Raw genomic sequence first — 19,613 nt, forward strand, 5'->3', positions numbered from 1 at the left:
GGTTGAGGTGGGACAGGAAGGATGGGAACCACAGCTGAGCAGGGGAAGGGAAAAGCTGAGGTCTTGGAGGCTGTGCCCATTCCTGTGCCACAGGCCAGCAGCCAGGTTATCAGGGTGCAGGTGAGTGGAAGAGTTACTGCTCTGGAACCTATAACAAGTAGGAAGAAGGACTTTTTATACAGACAGATAGTGGGAGGATAGGGAGAATGGTTTTACAGTGCCAGAGGACAGGGTTAGATTAGATTTTAGGAAGAAAGTCTTTACTCAGAGGATGGTGAAGCCTTGGCACAGGGTGCCCAGAGAGGCTGTGGCTGACCCATCCCTAGAAGTGTCCAAAGCCAGGTTGGAAGAGTCTTGGAGTAACCTGGGATAGTGGAAGGTGTTCCTGCCCATGGCAGGGGGTGGAACAAAGTGATCTTTAAAGTCCTTTCCAACTCAAACCATTCCATGATTCTGTGATAGTCTCCTTTTTCTTTATGTTCTGATAGAAAATACCTGTTTTTTGACCTTTACTGAAAAAATACAAACTGTGAGCAGTTTATTAGATGTGTTCTGATGAGCACTTGGTTGTGTGAAGCATTTGAGCATCAGCAGTGGGAAACAGGCAGAGCAGCACAGAGCAATAGTGTGGGAAGAATGCTGAGTCTGATGGTCCAAACTCTGTGTATCCTGCAGCTTTATTAATCCTATCCTCATTTAGCTAATGGAGGAATTAAAATTAAATTAGATGGAAAATGCATCTGTTTCTATTTTCAGTAATGTTTAGAATATTTAAAACCAAGTCAACTCTCTTTAATGTGAAGTGACACACTTATGTTAATATAAGCATTCAATAGTGGTGTTGTTTGAAATACCAGGCTAAGTGGCTTTTAAGATATGAGATTCTGAGGTTAATTTTTCATGTCTCCCTGCAAAAAAGTGGTGCTTTGATGCACAAACTCTTTGAAAATCTCGAGATTAATGTTTGATACTGAAAAAAAAAAAATAAAACTAAAGTATGTCAGGTTGTGAGGCCTGAATTTCAGGGAGAGCCTGTCTGTTCCTGCTTAGTCAGCTCAGGATCTTGGCTGTTCATGCCCTGGAATGAGACAGTTTAGTTCCACTGTTATGGCAGAAAATAAAACAACAGGTCACTAACACATCAAATACAATGAAGTTTTGAGTGTGGGGGAGCTCCGGTGATTTTTCTTTGTTGCATTTTCCTTTGCTGCAGCCACTCCAACCTGCTGTACATGGCCACCCAGATTGCCTCGGGGATGAAGTACTTGGCATCCCTGAACTTCGTGCACAGGGACCTGGCAACTCGCAACTGCCTGGTGGGCAACAACTACACCATCAAGATTGCAGACTTTGGCATGAGCAGGAACCTTTACAGTGGGGATTACTACAGGATCCAGGGCAGAGCTGTGCTGCCCATCCGTTGGATGGCCTGGGAGAGCATCCTGCTGGTAGGCACTGCACAAAGCTTCTTTTTCTTCTTGCTCTGATCTTCGCTGTGCCCCTGAAGCAGTGACACAGCTGTGTGCCAGGCAGTCACCACCAGTATCTGTGCTGCACATGGCCCCTGCTGAGAGATCCACAGGGTTGTGTTGGACATAACTCAGATCCTGGGAGAGGAGCCTGGCCTTGGAAATACAGAATGTCATGGAATGGTTTGGGCTGGAAAGACCTTAAAGCCCATCCAGTGCCACCCCCTGCCATGGCAGGGACACCTCCCACTGTCCCAGGCTGCTCCCAGCCCTGTCCAGCCTGGCCTTGGGCACTGCCAGGGATCCAGGGGCAGCCACAGCTGCTCTGGGCACCCTTCACAGGGAAGAATTCCTTCCAGTATCCCATCCATCCCTGCCCTCTAGCAGGGGGAAGCCATTCCCTGTGTCCTGTCCCTCCAGGCCCTTGCACAGTCTCTCTCCATCTCTCCTGTCAGCCCCTTCAGTCTCTGCAAGGCCACTGAGGTCACCCCAAATCTCCTCTCCAGGTGAACAACCCCAGCTGTGCCAGTCTTCCCTCCCAGCAGAGCTGCTCCATCCCTCTGCTCCCCCTGGCCCTGCTCTGGGTCTCTGCAGCAGCTCCAGCTCCTCCCTGTGCTGGGCAGGGCTGGGGCAGCTCTGCAGGTGGGGTCTCACCTGAGCACAGGGCACAGGGGCAGCATCCCCCTGCCCTGCTGCCCACGCTGGGCTCAGCCCAGGGCAGGGGGCTCAGGGCTGGGGCAGCTCCAGCTCCCACCCACAGCACCCCCAGCTCCCTCTCCAGGGCTGCTCCAGCTGCTCCTCCCAGCCTGGATTGGTCCTGGGGTTCTCCTGACCCAGGGGCAGCTCCAGCACTGCTGAAACCTCCTGAGGTTCCTGTGGGCCACTGCTCAAGCTTGTCCAGGTCTCTCTGGGTGGCATCACAGCCCTCAGGCCTCATCCAGGCATGAGTGCCTGGCATTCCTGGTGGAATTTTAAGGAAGTTGCCTTTCTCTGCTAATTTCCTTTATTGGGAAGTTGAAAGAGGAAGGGACAAAACTCCTGAGTTTTAAGTGCCTGGTTTGAGGCTTTGGGGTTTTTCCACCTCTAAGGGTCCTGCTGTCTCCCCTCAGGAGATTGTTCTACAGCCCAAATACATCCAGTCTGGAGGATATTTAACTTTTTTTTTTCTTGTAGTAGTTGGTGAGTTACTTTCTTACAACATGCTCTCCAAGTACCCAGAAAATTTGTAATTACCTCTGCTATACAGGCTGCCAGGCCCAAGCTCTCCAAAATCCACCCTCTTTTCCTGGTTATGGCTGCATCTAAACCATAAATCACTCCCATCTTCCAAACCTCAACAGACTGCAAGGGTTGCCAGATAAGCCTGGGTGAAGTGGGGCTGGGATATTTTCTGCCCAAACAGGCCCTCCAGCCCCTCAAGTGTTTTGTGTTATTTTCTGAGCAATCTGCTTTTTACTTCTCCAGAAACACATTGTTCCAAACACAGCCAGTTTGGGCACACTTTTTGAAGACAGAAAACAGGGACAGCAGGAAGTTTGTCATTGGCTTCTTAAATGTGCAAAAATCGAAATTATCTTGGGCCTTTCTCTAAGTGTCTAGAGTCTGTCCTGGTTCTGCTTTCACCCTGAGGGCTTTGCTTCCCTTTCAAAGGCTTTTCTGTGAGCTCTGCTGTTTTGGGTGGAGGTAGGCAGTGACTATTCCCCCTCCCTCAGTTCATTTTATCCTGCTGCAAACAGACTCTCAGGAGGGACAGGAGTCTCTGGCCTTCTCTGCACCCTGTTACAAAGCTTTGTCCCTGTGAAAACTGCACCTTCTTAGGGCTTGTGGGACCCCCACGTGCCCCTGCTGCCCTACAAACAGCCCCGTCATCCCTGTGGGCACAGCTCACCTGCTGTGCTGGCTCTGTTCAGAGCATTTCCCTGGTGCTGGGCTGCAGAGGGAGCAGACTGATGAAAGGGTTTGGCTGAAAGGGTTTTGCTGGGCTGAGCAGATCCTCTCTGTCCACAGGGCAAGTTCACCACAGCCAGCGACGTGTGGGCCTTTGGGGTGACCCTGTGGGAGATGTTTGTGCTGTGCAAGGAGCAGCCCTACAGCCTCCTCACGGACGAGCAGGTCATCGAGAACACGGGCGAGTTCTTCCGCAGCCAGGGCAGGCAGGTGAGGCACAGACAGGCTCTTCCCTTGTCCTCTCAGCCACTCCCATCCTGCTGGATCTCCTCTCCCTCTCCCTCTCCCTCTCCCTCTCCCTCTCCCTCTCCCTCTCCCTCTCCCTCTCCCTCTCCCTCTCCCTCTCCCTCTCCCTCTCCCTCTCCCTCTTCCTCTCCCTCTCCCTCTCCCTCTCCCTCTCCCTCTCCCTCTCCCTCTCCCTCTCCCTTTCCCTCTCCCTCTCCTCTCCCCTCCTCTCACCAGCATTGCCTCTGGAGGATGAGGAAGCAGGAGGGATTTGTGGTGGGAAGGAGCAGTTGTTAGCTCCCAGGGATTACATTCTCCCTGTAGTATCTCCACACATGCCAAGAAGCCTTTAGCCATCTCCAGCTGCTGAAGGGCTTTTGTGCCATTTTATCCCCACTGCTGCTGCCCTCAGTAGATACCAGTGATGTGCAGGACACTCCATCTCCTCAGTACCCAAAGCTGTGGAGAACAGTTCTCCCCAAAATTCACCTTTAGCTCTAGAGAATTAAGGGAAAGAAAATGATATGGGGTTTACTCACCATCTCCCAGATATTAATGATTAGCCAAGAGCCTAAAAAATGAGAAGGAGAAATAAAATAATTCTGCCAAGCTGTGCTGTAGATAAGCTCTAAAAGGTGTTTTTTCTGTCTCTGCTAACAAGCTGTCACGATGCTTAGAAAGCCTCATGGGCTGTCTACGGTGAGTTCAAAGTACTTGGATTTTATTGTGGTAAATTTGGTTTTGGTTTGTGTTTTGCTGTCTCTCGGAGGACAAATCCCTCAGAAGCATTCATGTTTTCTGGGGGACAAAGGCCTGTTTTGTGACCAGCTCATCAGACAAGTTGGCAAAGTGTCCGTGGTGCTGTTTGAGAGGCTCTGTCCAGACTCCACTGGAGCTGGAGGGATTCCAAACACTGCATGGTGGCTGTGTCTTGTAAACCTGGAATGAAACTGTCTTTTGGTGTTACTTGAGTAAAGGTTCAGTTCTTCAGCGAGAAGCCCACTGAAACACTGTGCCTCTCTTCCTTTCAGATCTATCTGTCCCAGACTCCTCTGTGTCCTAACCCTGTGTTCGACCTGATGCTGAAATGCTGGAGCAGGGATATCAAAGATCGTCCCACTTTTGACATGATCCACCAGTTCCTGCTAGAACAAATGGAAGCAAACATTTGACTCCAGGAAAGAGGCAAGCTGTCGAGAACAGAGTGACTTTGGGGTCTCTTTGCCTGTCCCTCACAGTCAGGCTCCCCTCCCCATTTCAGTTGGGACGTCCATGGCAGCTGCTCATTCTCTTGGCCATGGTCTGACACACAGGACCAGAGGATCTCATTTGGTTGAAAAATCATCTCCTCTTCTGAATCATTTCCTGGGAATACTGTGAGAGGGGTGTTATTGGATACCCACACACCTTTGGGCAGATGTAATGAGTAGAACTTGGAGGGACTTGGAGCTCTCTCCTGGCTGGAAGAGAAGGCGCGGTCGGTGAGAGCGCTGCCACTCGAGAGCAGGTTTCTGGAAGGAAAGGCTGCAGCCTTCCAGAGCTCTTCCATGGAATCTGGTGGAAGTCTTGTGCACATGAGCAAGTGTTTCTGTGTGCTCTTGCTTCAGACAATGGTGAGAGGCCAGAAACATCTGGAGCTGGGAAATGGTTTAATGGACTTGGGAACTGACGGAGCATTGAGGAACCCGTTGGGAGTGACACTGCCAGGGTCCACAGAAGATGCTGAAACAAGAGTCCAAGATGATGTTCTGTTTTCCTGTGGTTGTTAAGCACTGCTTTGGTTATATATGTGCGTTTTCCCCACACTGGATTTTTTTTGTTGTTTTGTTTTCTAGAAAAAAATGATTTTAAAATGAATGTTAAAGGTTATTGGGAGGTCACTGTGTTAGAAGGTCTTCCTCTGACCTACAAATTAAGGTTAGGGTAGGGAGTTTGTATTGAGAAGTAGCTGATACTGTACTACTGTCACTATGTAGAGCTATTAACCTAATGAACTTGTAGCCACAATGGACTGATGTGCAATTAATCCTGTATAATTACCCATCAATATGAGATCTCTAAATCAATGCTGTTACGTGTGAGAGGGAACTTAGATTTGGTGGAACTGGATGGCTGAGAGCAGAACCCTCTTTGTCACTTGTCACAGCCCCCAGGAGAGGGACGGGAGGAGCACACAGGTCACAGGTGTGTGTCTGGGCAGAGGTTCCTCTCCAGGTGTGCAGCAGGGTGGGGCCATGGGCAGGCAGGGGCAGCTCGGGCCAGGCTGTGTCACTGCCCTGTCACAGTGGCCTGTCCTTTACCTTGGTTACTCATCGAACTTGGGGTTGCCTTTTGTGTGTCCTGTCACAAACAGCTCATTCTCTGGAGGGTTCTAGAGGGCTCTGAAATCCATTTGGAGCCAGTTGGAGAATTTAGTGTGTGTTTCTACAATAAATCCGTTGTGGATTTACCAGGTGCCTGGGGAATACTCTGCTATTCCCTCTCTAATCATTTAGCAAGATACTTAGGACCAAACCAAATATTTCATAAGCTGGGACAAGATGAAAGCTCAGCACTTGGAGGGTTTTATTTTTTTTTTTTAAGTAGAATCCAGCATAAAATATATTTCCAGTAAAGATTATAGATAATTTTCATCTTAGCCACAAGCATAGATGACAGGCAGGCTGGCTGTGAGAGGGGAATGTCTGAGTGGTTTCAACACAGGCATAATTGTGCTAAAAGAAAAAACCCAGCTTCTGAATGGGCAGATGCCAGGCTGGAGTGTGGCATGGCTGTGTCTGCTCCTTGGGAAGGCTCCAGCCGTGCCTGGCCTGTCCTGCTGGGGGTGTGTCCCCACTCCAGCTGCTCCTCTGAGCCCCTTTAGGGCTGAGGAGCCAGAGGGCCCAAGTGCTCTCATCTCCCTGCAGGGATTCCTGGAATCTCACCCCCTGTAAGGTTTTCTTTTTCCCCCTGTGACTGGAGGGGTTGGGGTGAGCTGCCCTTCCCTGCTGGAGTCAGAGCCAGCAGATCCCTACTGCAGCCTGCTGGGTGCTGCTGTCTGGCAAACCACTCAGACAAGGAATTTCTGGGATTCCTGCCCCAGGAAATGTCCCCAGTGCCCCCCAGCCATGTGTGTGGTCTCCTGGGCTCTGGAGCTGGGAGCTCCCAGGGCAGGGAGAGTCCCTGGATGGGCTCTGTGCTTCTGTGACATCTGGACATGCTGTTCCTCCATTGACATGGTGACATACAAAGTTTGTCTCATATCAATAAATTCTAATGATAACCTTGACAAAAGTGAATTTCTACTTCTTTTTATGTACCCAGGTGTGTGCCCCTGAGAACTGACACTTTGGTGTGGATATTCAGCAGCTCTCTGGGGGAGTGTGTGACCCCTGGGTTTGGAGGGAGCAGCCACAGACCATTAAATGAAGAGTTTTGAAGGGAGTTTGTGGAAATGCTGGAAAGGTGCTGGCCCAAATCCCCTTGTGCTGGTCCTTGATGGGCCTGGGGCTGTTGGTTGATGCTGCATTTCAATAAGCAGCTTCTTCATCTCAGTGTTAAAATCAGATGCTTTAGACTGGGAGGAGCCTTTACAGGCTTATCAACCTGCCCACGTAAAGCTGAGCTGATTTCAAAGTTCCTTGGGTTGCTCTGGGCTTTGAAAATTTCCAGGGCTGGAAATGCCATCCCTGACCCAGTCCCAGGGCTGAACCTTTTGCTTGTGCCTTTCCCTTACATCCTGTGCCTGTTGCCTCTTGGTCTTTCCCTGTGCCCCTCTGAGCTGAGCCATCGTGCCCCTGGCAGAGCCACCCACCCTGCAGGGCTGCCCCTGGTCACAGCTCGGGTATTTGGACAAACTCAAATACATTTTAGGCTGAAAATACCAGATTTCTCAGTTTAGGCAGCAAGAGCAGGAGTCAAAGCAGCATTTTGATCTTCTCAGACATAAGTTTGAGGGAAATCAGGCACCCTAACAGGGTAAGAACAACCCTCAAATATTCAACAGGTGGCCCAGAGAATCTGTGGATGCCTCACCTCTGGAAGTGTCCCCAAGGCCACGTTGGATGGGGCTTGGAGCAGCCTGGGATAATGGAACAAGATGATCTTTAAGGTCCCTTCCAACCCAAACCAATCTGGAATTCTGGGATATTTATTCAATTCCATACAGGAGTTAGATATTCATTGATTTATTACTGCCTTAAGTGACTGCAAATATTCTTGAAAAAGGAAAGGTCTGGCCAGAAAGAGAAGCTGCTGCTGCTCCCTCAGCAATCCAGCCAGTGTTGCAGGAGTTGTGAAACATCCACAACATCCCAGTGAGATTTACAGGCCCTGGGCCAGGCTCAGCCAGTGAACTACAGCAAACTTTACACCTCCCAAGCTGGATTTTCATCTTCCCTCCCCCTTTCCAGGTGCCCTCACCTTCCTCATGATCTTCCTCCCGTAGAACATCACTTTGTCCCTCTTGCGAAACCTGTACTGAGGCACGTGTGGCTGGAGTTGTTCTGGAACAGAAGCACCACATCAGAAACCACCTTCAGCAGCTGGGAGAGCACCTGAGCACAGCTTGGGGGCTTTGCTGCCTCCAGAGCAGCTCCTGGGCAGCGTTTGGGATCTGAGCCACCCTGGGACCCCTCATTCCCCAGCTCTGGCCAAGCCAGACCCAGGCAGGGCTGCCTTGAGGCTCCACCTCAGCCCAGAGGAGATCAAGGGCTCTAAACAGACAGGAGGGTTGGGCAGCTTTAATCTCCTGAAGGAAACCTCTAATTCAATCATTTCTCCTTCCTGTGACAGTGAAATCACAGTAGGGTTGAACTCCTCTGCATAATTCACCACTGATCTGAGGCTGACACTGCTCACAGCCAAGGAAATAAAAGCTCCAGGTCCTGCATGGGGCAGCTCTGGGCTCACACCTGGGGAAGGGAGCCACCACGAGGTCTCCATCCTTCAAAGCTGCTGTCCTGCAAGAAGCACACCTCTACAGCAACAACTACCCGAGAAAACTACAGAAAGACTCGGGATCGATGGAAAAATTGGTTTGAAAACTTGCATGGTAAGTACTTGATAATTAGATAGGCTTATCCCATACACAACAAAAAGAGCAACTACTTCAAGCAGTAGCATGGCTGCAGCTCCAATTGCAATTCCAGTCAGCTGGGAGGGGAATTTAGGGAGGAAATTTAATAATTTTCAACTTCAGAAGTTGCTATATATTTTTTGAAGGGTTGAAGAACACTCAGCTCAGTGAGATGTCTAAAAGCCAAGCATGTTCATAAATACTTAATTTATAAATTCAAACATCTCATATGCAAGAAGTTTAAACTGCACCAGCGACCAGTCCTAAGATCACATAGAAAATATTCCATATTTTTCTTTCCAAAGATCCGGGAGCTGACCAACTCAATGTACAGGAGGTGTATGAGCACATGGAGGGACAGGACAAGGGGGAATGGCCTCAAGATGAAGGAGGGTTGATGGGATATTGGGAAATCCTTCCCTGGCAGGGTGGGCAGGCCCTGGCACAGGGTGCCCAGAGCAGCTGTGGCTGCCCCTGGATCCCTGGCAGTGCCCAAGGCCAGGCTGGACAGGGCTGGAGCAGCCTGGGACAGTGGGAGATGTCCCTGCCATGGCAGGGGTGGCACTGGGTGATTTTTATGGTCCCTTCCAGCCCAAACCAACCTGGGCTGTTCAGCAAACAGGAGCCCCTGGGCTGGGCAGGGAGAAACCCAGCAAAGGCACCGTGGCCATGAGATGTTGGGAATGGGAACAACCTTTATCCTGCAGGGATCAGCAGTGAAGGATCTGAGTCCTCAAACAGCCAGGGCAGCAGGGAGCAGGCAGAGGAGGGGTGGTCGAGCTCCCGGGGAGCCCTGGGCCCGTGCCTCGATGTCCCTGATGGCCTGGGGGGCTTGGGCAGGCAGGCTCTGCTGGGATTTGTGCCTGCACCACTCACAGGGAGCACCAGGGCTGGGAGCCCTCAGGAACTCTGACACACGCTGTAAAATTCCTGTGCTCCTCCAAAACTTCCAGGTGGGGAAGGAAAGGGCTGTGCCCAGAAGAAGCTGGGGGGGTTTGTGCTGCAGGTGGAACCTGCTGGGGGCTGACATCACAGAGGCTCCCCTGGAGATGGCACTGAGCTGTGTCTCCTCTCCCCCTCCCCACCATGAGCTGTAACACCAGCATGGAAGTCTCCAAGGGAAACAACATCTTCCCTCAAAACCCCTACTACATCCCTGGGTGAGTTCATCCAAAACATCCATTTCCAATGCACATGGCTCTGGTTGGGGTCAGGGACTATTTATGACTCGGGATATTTTGGGGTTTTTTTTAAGACAATATTCAATATTTCATGTAACCTTGCTCTGAAGGAGACAACTCCGGGGGAAACAGCACAGGGTAGAGCTCCAAGGTAGAGCTACAGACCATGCCCTGGCACATGGAGAGCAAAGCCAAAATGGTTTTTTCCCCCCCTTTTTCTCCATTTCTTTTAAGCCGCCAAATGTTAGCATAGCTACTGTGCAGGGTTTGGCTTCCAAACTGTCTTAATATTTGCAGCAAGGATTTTTGGAAGTCTCCTTTGACTGAAGGGTTGTGCAGATGTGACACCCTCTGGTCACTGGGCTGGAGCCCTGTCCTGCTGCTGGGTCAGAGACTGGGAAGTCTTGTGATCTGCTCCATAAGTAGTTGGATTTCTTCCCAAAACTCTTTGTGACGCTCTCCTCTAAAGGCTTGGAAGGAAGAAACCCTGGATATGAGGCAGTGAGTTACAGGGGAGAAGGTAAGAGATGAACGGGAGGAATTGGGATTTGCTGTGCATTAAGATTTTGTGTGGGGGGTCCTGATGCTCCCCCCTGTGCACAGCCCCTCAAAATATCCTAGGCTAGCTCAGAGGTAAGCAGGCTGTGAGGGGAGGAATATCAGGAGATGGCAAAGATTTCCAAAAGAGCCTCTTACCCCAATGTATGTTGGTTCAGCTCTCTTTATTCTGTGGTGTCCATGTGGAGAGCAGGGCAAAAGAGCACAAACAGGAAATGTCAGGGGTCTGTACAGACTTTGGACAGGGTGGGCTTCTCTGGCTCTCCACCAACCCCGTTGGGGCAGGAAGGAGGGTCCAGGGTGATCTGATCAGAATCACAGGGAATGGAGAAGGGGGCACAGAGTGTCCATGAGCTCACTGTGACAGGGTCCTGTGGTGAGAGCTGGTCTGGGATGTGGGAAGGGGCTGGGAAGGGCTGGGTGGCCCCCTGGAGAAAAGCAGCTGCTGTGGGTGTCAAATCCCTGGGATTAGCCCAGGCTGAGGTGAGCCAGGCTCAGGGAATGCCAGCCAGGCTCCTGGCACAGGGAGTGCCAGCCAGGCTCCTGGCACAGGGAGTGCCAGCCAGGTCCCGTGTGCAGGGCAGGGCTGGGGAGGCAGATCCCCGTGGGGAGGCAGATTTCAGGCACAGGGACAGGCTGGAGCATTTCCTTAAAGCTGCTCCTGTGGTGATGACCAAATCAGCCCTTCCCCTTAGAGTGACAGGCAAGATTTTCCATTACTGATCTCTCCCTTCCCACTTACATAAGCTCTGAGCCTGGGTGTTTTTACTCATTTTTGCACTGCTGAGGCTATCGGATGTGACATTCCCTGTGTGCCATCAAAGCTGTGCTGGCAGCAGCTTGGGAAAGACGAGGGACAGCAGGGAGGGAGCTGGGGCTGGAACTGCAGCCCCAAAAGCCTCAACACCTTCCCTTGCTCAGCCCTGCCTGCCTGCAGCTCCCTCAGGAGCAGCTCCAGGATGGACACAGCAGCTGGGGCTGCTCCTCTCCAGAGCTGCTGTGACCTCTGGAGGCAGGAGGAGGAGGAGGCAAACCCTGCTGCTGCTTCTGTTGGTGCTGTGCAGGCTCAGGGCACCCCTGAGCCCCCATGGGTGCTGGGGGTGAGGAGGAGCTGCCTGAAGAGCAGCAGAGCCCTGCACTGGGGTGTCAGGAGGAGGGATTGTGTCCAGGATGTCCCCAGGTGTCCACCTGTGCCTGTGAACCTCCAAGCACCACGAGAGCACCAAACACGTCCGTGTCACTCAGGCCAGGCAATGGCCACAGCAGGAGCTTGAAAAGCCACCAGAGTGCTCCAGGGCACTGGGAAGCCTAAACCCAGCGAGTGGGATGGCTTGGGAAGGTCTGGGTGGGCAGAGAAGGGGTCAGTCCATGAATCCTGGGCACAGCCTGGCTCTGCAGAGCTGGGAAGGGTTTGGAGACAAGTGAGGATGGGCGCAGGGCCAGGGTTTGCTGGTGAGGCAGAGCAGGTTTGGGTGGCAGCCTGGCAGTGCTGATGGAGGAGATGGGGCTGAGAGGGGCTCAGCCTCGGGCCAGCCCTGCTCAAAGCCTGAGCCCCCAAACAGGGCTCCCCAAAGGGTTCCTTCCTCAGCACCCCAGCACAGGGGCACAGACAGCCCTGCTGAGGCTCATCCCTTCCCCAGGTGTTTCCAGCAGCACTTGTGAGTCCCTCTGTGGCAGATCCCTTCTTGAGCACCCAGACAGACTCTCTCAGGTGACCTCGTGGTTAACTGCAGGGGAGCAGAGCCCTTTCTCAGCCCAGCCATTATTTTGTCCATGATCAGAATCCCTCCAGCCATCCTGTAATTACTGGGGCTGTGTCATTCGTGCCCTTGCTCAGTTTTATTATCCATGTTGCAAGACTGATTGAGAACCCCTGGGGATGAGGCAGAGAGCTGCTCCAGGAGGAATCCTGCATGCAGAGTGGGGAAACCTGCCAAGAGTAAATGCACAGCTCTGCTCGCTGCTGCTCAAACTATTTGGAAGGGAAAGGACTTACTCATCATCTTATGATCCTCATGCATCATCTGGCTTTATCCCTGGATCCACGCTGGGCTCATTGATGGAATGTTTCTGTCTGTCCATTGCAACTGGCTGCTCTACCTTTCCTCAGTGCTGGAATAACATCACCATTAGGAAATCTGAGACTGGAACAGCTCGAGTTTCTGATGGTGACTCGGAGCAGAGCCAGAGCTCCAGCACCTGCCCTGCCCTTGGCCACCAACAAGTCACAGGAGCTGTGACTGCCCATCCCAGGAACTGGGCAGTGGAGAGATCCCAAAAAACCAGAGCAGTGTTTATTCCTAGTGCTGCCCACCTTCCCTGTGCCCTCCCTGTGCCAGGCAGTGCTTGGGTGGGCTCATCAGCCTGGGCCCACTCCTCGCTGTGAGAGGAATTATTCTGATTTTTGAGTTTTAATACAGAACGAGGCACTGGGATTTTCTCAGTTATGGTGTGTCAGAGCAGAGAGGCACTGCAAAGTTTAAACTGGGGCACGCTGAACTGGAAATGATATTTTAACTGGGGGATTGTGGGTGCTGCCAAAGCCACTGCAGCCCAGGCTGTGCTGGGAGTTCTCCCACCCACAGGTGCTGCTCCCTGGCCTCATCCCGTGTTTCTGCAAAGGCCTGTGCCTCTACATGCCTGTGCATTGATGAGGCAGTTGCCATGGTGCCAGAGGAGGGCAGGCATGTGGAACACAGACACTCCCTCCTGGCTCCTGTGTGACCACACGTGTGGCCCCGGTTCTCCCCGGGCGCTGCTGCTCCACCCGGGCACATCCCACCCATCCCTGGGCTCCTGCACAGGACACAAACACTACAGCACATCTGCACTGCCAGATGGGATATTGGGAATTGGGAATTGTTCCCTGGGAGGGTGGGCAGGCCCTGGCACAGGTGCCCAGAGCAGCTGTGGCTGCCCCTGGATCCCTGGCAGTGCCCAAGGCCAGGCTGGACAGGGCTGGAGCAGCCTGGGACAGTGGGAGGTGTCCCTGCCATGGCAGGGGTGACACTGGGTGGGCTTTGAGGTCCTTTCCAGCCCAAACCAGGCTGGGGTTCCATGATTACCCCACCAGTGGACATCTCCTAGTGCCATCTCACTGGTGGCTCCTCTTTGGTTTCCTCCTCAGCTACGGGGGCTACGTTCCTCAGTTCACCTTCAAGTTTGGGGACACCTATGGCAGAACCACCCACGATCTGCTGACAGATCCCAACATCAGGAAGAGCCCTCGCTCCCTGCTGGCACCACTGGACAACAAGGAAAACCTCCTTGAGTTCCATTACCACATTGAGCACCCAGGTGAGCAAACAGACCCTGCTAACGAGCAGTGTTAATTACCAGTAGTGGGGTCTGTGCCCACGGGTCCTTGGTAGGCTGCTGGGTGAAATGGGATCTTTTCCTTGGAGCAATCACAGCCCTGGTGTAGGAGCTCTGACACCTGGAGAGCAGCAGAGTGAGGTGCTGCAGCTCGTGGCCTCAGCTCACGAGGATGGGGATTCTGGTGTTGTGGACAGGAGAGTTTCAGCTCCCAGGTTATCTTCAGTCAGATGAAGATAAGTGACTTTATGGCATATCATTAACTCACTCCCCAAAGCTTCCAGAATTCCTGTTGGGGTTTAACCCTGGCTGGCAACCCCGTACAGCTGCCTGCTCACAAATCCAAACTACTCTGTAAAGAGAATTACCTCTACCCCAGTCAAACCCAGCACAATTCCACAGACTAAAATCCATCTTTCTGTGGAAGGTCTGGTCTCCTACCTCTGACTCTGTTCTGGCTCACCTGCCTGGTGCACAGCTCCCTCTGCTCTGAGCTCTGACAGCTTGGCCTTGATTCTTCTTCTTGCTGCTCCTCCTCAGCTCAGCAGAAAGGCTCCTGTGCTTTCCCTTTCCCTCCTTTCCCTCTTTTCCCTTTCCACTTTGCTAACATCTCCATAAAGCACAGGCTCATGTGGATTCCCAGCCCTGGGAATTTGCAGGAATCTCCTACCAAGTCCCAGCCCTTTGTGCAGAGTGCCTGGTCCCTGCAGAGCAGCCAGAGCAGGCACAGCAGAGCTGCCCTGGTCTGGCCCTGGGGATGTGCCATCCTCTGGGGACATTTGCCGTGTCCCATCCTGTGGCTGTCGTGGATGCCCTGGAGAGTGGAGTGACTTTCCTCCAGGCTGAACACAGGGATAACGTGCCCATGTGAGATCTGGGTCTTTATTTCCCTGGGGATGGCCACACCAAAGTGTTGCTTTCTCATTTCTCACTGGCAATTTGTGCCGTGCAGCTTCTTGCAAACTTTGTGGCCTCTCTGCTCCTCCTGGCCCTGTTTTCCATGAGCCAGGCCTCCACTACACACACAGTGTTTACAGGCTGCATTCCTGGAGATTTGAATTTGCATTTGCTTGGTCTAAAATACTGCTTAGACAGACCCAACGAACCAGTTGACCGAGTTGCTCTCTCATTATTTTGGTTCTCTCCTCGTTACCGATGCTGGTGCTCATGTCTGCTGCTCCTTAGTGAGGTCCTGAAGAACCAGCCCTGGCTGTGCTGATCAGGTCACCAACAGCTCCTGCTGCCCAGCAGGTCCTGTGCCATCCCTTAAACCTTGCCCAGGTGCTGCCTGGTGTCCTCCTGGGTGTTTCATGTGATGGTGATCAAAGAGCTCAGGGCAGTGCTGGGCCTGTGGCTGCCTTCAGCAAACTCAGTCCCAAGATTTTTTCTCAAGGTGTGGCTTTGATAAAGTCTCATTGATGGGCACCAAGTACTTTGATTGTTTCTATCAGTTGAATCCCATTGGTTTTCTTGCTGGAAGTGCAATCAGGCTCTGCTGTTGAGGATCTCTTCCTTCTGGTGACCAGGGCACGGCCGGAGCTGGGCCAGGGCAGCTCAGGCTGGAGAGCAGGAAAGGTTCTTCCCCCAGAGGTGCTGGCACTGCCCAGGCTGCCCAGGGAATGGGCACGGCCCCGAGGCTGCCAGAGCTCCAGGAGCCTTTGGCCAGCGCTGCCAGGGATGCCCAGGGTGGGATTTTGGGGGGTCTGGGCAGGGACAGGAGCTGGGCTGGATGATCCTGGTGGGTCCCTCCAGCTCAGGAATTCTGTGATTCCATGAGATCAGCCAGGGATGTGCTGAATTATCCATCATCCCTGCTGCAGCTGGTTGTGGCACCGGCCAATTGTACAGGCAGCAGCTCCTCAGGAGCCTGACCTGAAAATGTGGACATTTCCTCAAATCAGAAGCATGGTGCCCTCCTGGCTTTTCACTTTGTGCTTCGCTGTGCAGTCTTTCAGGATCAATCAGTTTGCAAACTCCAGGGTCATTAAAAGGAGCTCACGTGGATTTCTCAAGTACAGAACAACCTACGTTTCCTTTTCCTTTGATTTGTGGGAGAAAGAGAGTAGATTCAACATTCTTATTAATAATGAAGTAAAAAATAAACCCGCTTTAAAATTTGCACATTGGATTGAAAAATAACTTTAATCAAGGATTTTTCTTTATTTTGGTGCCAGCCTGGACACTTGATAATTCAGTTGCATAGAGCATATTCTATATATTTCACAAAGTTGTATACAGAATATATACACATTATTATGTAATTATGGGCAGATTGCACACCTAAATGCCCACCAGAAATTTATGCTCATGCAGAAAAGGGCAGATTTTGCTGATTTCTGCAGATTTGCAGAAATCGTGGAATCATTCAGCTTGGAAAAACCTCTAAGATTGATTCCAACACTACTCCAGCACTGCAGATGAGCAGACTGTCTGCAGATGGAGCCTCTGCTGGAAGACAGTTCCTCATTCCCTGGGCTCAGCCCTGGGATGCAGATGTGCTCCCAAGGGGAGCTCAGAGGAAGGCTGTAATGACCTGGGAAAAAATGACCTGTGAGCACAAAAATGGAAGGAATTTGGTTTGTTTTAAAAAGACAAGGCTGACACAGTAACAGTTTTCCAAGGAGGAAAAGGTGGCTGTGGGGTGGAGGGGGGATTCTCCTCTGGAACTACACAGGAGGGGAAAAATGGGCTTCACTGCTGGCACAGAGGAAGAGAAAGTGCCTGAGCCAGGGGTCACACGGGGCTGGGGAGCCACGTCAGGGGGGATTTTTAAGGGGAAATCAGAGAAAAGTTGCCAAACTCAGCTGTCCCTGCAGCATCTCAAATCACGGGGCTCTGTCCCTCGTTCACAGTGAAGATATTTAGCATTTGCTGGATGTTAGATATTTTTTTCCCAGCCAGCGAGCAGCAATGGTGCCAGAGCAAGAATTCCTTGGAGGGGGCTCTGTTTGGGGTGGGCTGACACAGCCACGTGGAGTTAAGGATTGAGGTTTTTTCCCCCTTTACGACTTTTTCACTTGGCTGGTGATATTTTACCATTTGGGTGACAGTTGGGGTAAATGTTACTTAACTGGGATTTATGCCTGTTTTCTGTGCAGCCTGGTTTACTGACGGGGCTGATGACACAGCCATGGGATGTGCATGGAGTGAATCTTTGTGGTCCCTTGCAACTCGAGCTACTCTCATTCTGAGTTATTAAAAAATCTGGATATTGATCTAGTACCGATATCCAACCGTGACGGACAAAAGCTCTCTAGCAGTTTAAAGTTAGAAAGTGTCTGTTTATTGTGTGTGGGATAACTCCCAAATCCACACCGCAGCTTCCAGGTGGTTACAGAGCCCTTTTAGCCATACAAGTATTGAATACCCAAAATACAAATGCATATTCATCATTTTGGTACATCCCATTCCTTGCTTTGTATGCTAATCACTCCAAAAGCCATTCAGCATGCGTGGTTTGTTCCTTGAAATGGGTCGGTGTCCCTTTCATGGGGAGGGGTCCCAAAATGAGGAAGTCAATGAAGTCTTTCTCATTCTGACCTTTCTGCCTTTTCAATGCCAATATGATAAATGAACTCTTGGTATAACTCCCATTCCTTGTCTCCAATTGGTTTCAGAACAGAGGAGGCCCAAATTGTCTGATGTTCCTAAAAGCTCTTTGTCAGTTTGTGTATTCTTCATTATAAACCCAGCTAACTAAACATTGTGCTGACAAGCAATCAATTATTAGTTAACTACTAACTCCTAACTTCATCAAGGCCTACTCATTTCTTTTAATTAACTCTAGTAAGGCTTATTTCTAACTAAAATCTTAGCTCCTCTAAAATCTCTAAATCCCTTAAAATTTACGTTTCAATTCTACGCTGCTGACCTGCAGGCTCCTTCCCATGGCAGGGCGATAAGGGGAACCCTCATCCTCTTCGGGACAGCCCTAACCAGTGTCTGTCCCCCAGGGTATGTCACCCACCAGCCCATGGCGAGCCCTGCCGAGGTGCCGCTGCTGGAGGAGCCGCTGGTGGCACGGATGGAGCCCGGGCGCTGCCCGCCGGGCACGGCCGCGCTCGGTGCCCCGCGGGCCTGGCTGCCCCCGGAGCCGCTGCCGGGGCTCGCCCTGCACCCCGAGGCCCAGGAGATGGAGAGGGAGCTGGCCAAGCCACCCCTGGCCCGAGCCCTGGGAACAGGGACTGCAACGTGCCAGTGTCACTGCGGAGGGAGCAGGGCGGTGAGTGGCGCTGGGAGGGTGAGGAGGGAATTTCACACGGGTGACAGTGGCTCTTGGATTAAGCCCTTTTCTGACCCAGAGAGGTATTTTAAAAACTTTTATTCTATTCTCAGTCTCGTGTGACTGGTGAGACAATATCGATGTTATAATTTACACTGTTACATCTAGAAGCTAACTATTTCTTAATTACAATACATTATAAGTGGTTTTGGCTTATTAGCTTTAGCCACATCATGCTGTAAATGCTTTAAACCTTCTGATTGTGATGGCGTGAATTATAACGTGTATTGTCTCACTCTTCACACAAGACTGAAAATAGAATAACAGTTTTAAAACACCTCTCAGTTACCCCATCTCTGGGTCAGAAAAGGGCTTCATCCAACAAATGGCAAGAGCACGAAGTGAGGAGTTTGTGTAGAGAAAGATCAGACACACAAATGTTTCCAGCAGCAGCAAATTACTCCATCTTCAGGAAATGGTTTTGATCGTTAATTATGCTTCCCAATCAGAAAGGTTTAATTTCTCCTTTGGGTGGGTCTGGCTTCAATGCCAGTCCCTAAAGTTGTGTCAAGCTGTGCTGGGCAGCCAGGCCTGTGCTTCCTTAGGGTGTCCTTGGAGCCCTGATGCTGCCTTCCTCCTCCTCCTCCTCCTCCCAAAAAGAGAGCAGTGCCAGCACCTTCGGCTGGGTTTCTGACCCTGTATCTGCCCCCACCTGAATTTCCCATCATTACCTCTCCTTTGAACACCAGCACTGGGATTTGCCTGTGGAGCTGGGGGCTGTTGAGCACAGCACAGCCAAATATCCCTTCAGACCAGCATAATTCTTGGTTTTTAAAAAATTATTATTATTATTATTATATTTGTTCTTTTTTGATAAAACATTTATTTTATCTGGAGCCAGCAACAACCTTTGTCACGTTCCTGCAGCTGTGGCTCCGCAAATCCTCTGAAGGCAGAGATTAGAGGTTTGACACATGGAGTCAAAAGCTGGCTTGGATGTAAATCCCAAGAAGGGCCATTCCTGCTCCTTGCCCTCAGAAACAGATTTGCACAGGAGTTCAGTGCCCAAGGCTTGTTCTCCATGGGGATTTTGCAAGCCCCTTCTAGGTCTGCTACTTGCTGGTCTCATAATTTGACTTTCCCAGAAGTGGCTGGGGTGGCTCTCGAGTGAGGCTGGGAAGAACTGGAAGTGGCAGTTGCCATTCCCAGTCCTGGCAGTGATTTAAGCAGCGGAGCCGAGGGGAGAAGCGGGTTTTACTGGTGTTTGATTTGATTTCTCTTTTTGTTTTAAGCAGCTAGAAACCGGAGGCGTGGCGCTGCCAGGAGGGGTTGCAACAGCAGATTACCCATTGCCAGTGCTGCCTGTCCCAAATGCCATCCGACAGAAAGTCACTTTAGGTAAAACACAGCCAGGGCACGTGCAGCACGAGGCCACCCCTGAGGAAATTTTGTGACCCTTCTCCCCTTGGGGAGGTTTTTTGCCCAGTGGCTCCAGCTTGTTTGGGATGGAAAATATCCCTGCTGCTCTCCCTGCAAGGGCATTTCTTTGGGATGCTGTCACTCTGTGCTCACGGGCAGTGGAAGGGATTCAGGAATCACCTCAAGCTGCAGAGGGTGAGGAGAGCTGCCCCACCCTGCCA

The 19,613-nt window shown here is 51.4% G+C and overlaps 1 protein-coding gene across 5 annotated transcripts in view; it reads left to right on the forward strand.

Moving 5' to 3' along the window:
- The window catches only part of LOC110482829 (discoidin domain-containing receptor 2), a 59,747-nt gene extending 52,833 nt beyond the window's left edge, over positions 1-6,914 (forward strand). For 4 of the 5 annotated variants that reach the window (XM_077787835.2, XM_077787836.2, XM_085593790.1 and 1 more), the window contains 3 exons: positions 1,214-1,448; positions 3,477-3,626; positions 4,673-6,914. In XM_077787835.2, the coding sequence (XP_077643961.1) occupies positions 1,214-1,448; positions 3,477-3,626; positions 4,673-4,813 (526 nt within the window). In that variant the 3' untranslated portion in view covers positions 4,814-6,914. Of the gene's footprint in view, positions 1-1,213; positions 1,449-3,476; positions 3,627-4,302; positions 4,341-4,672 lie in introns of all 5 variants that reach the window. The other variant, XM_085593791.1, reaches the window with a different exon arrangement.
- Positions 6,915-19,613: the final 12,699 nt, after the last annotated feature.

Source organism: Lonchura striata, chromosome 17, assembly GCF_050655825.1.
Source record: "Lonchura striata isolate lonStrDom1 chromosome 17, ASM5065582v1, whole genome shotgun sequence".
Lineage (NCBI taxonomy): Eukaryota > Metazoa > Chordata > Aves > Passeriformes > Estrildidae > Lonchura > Lonchura striata.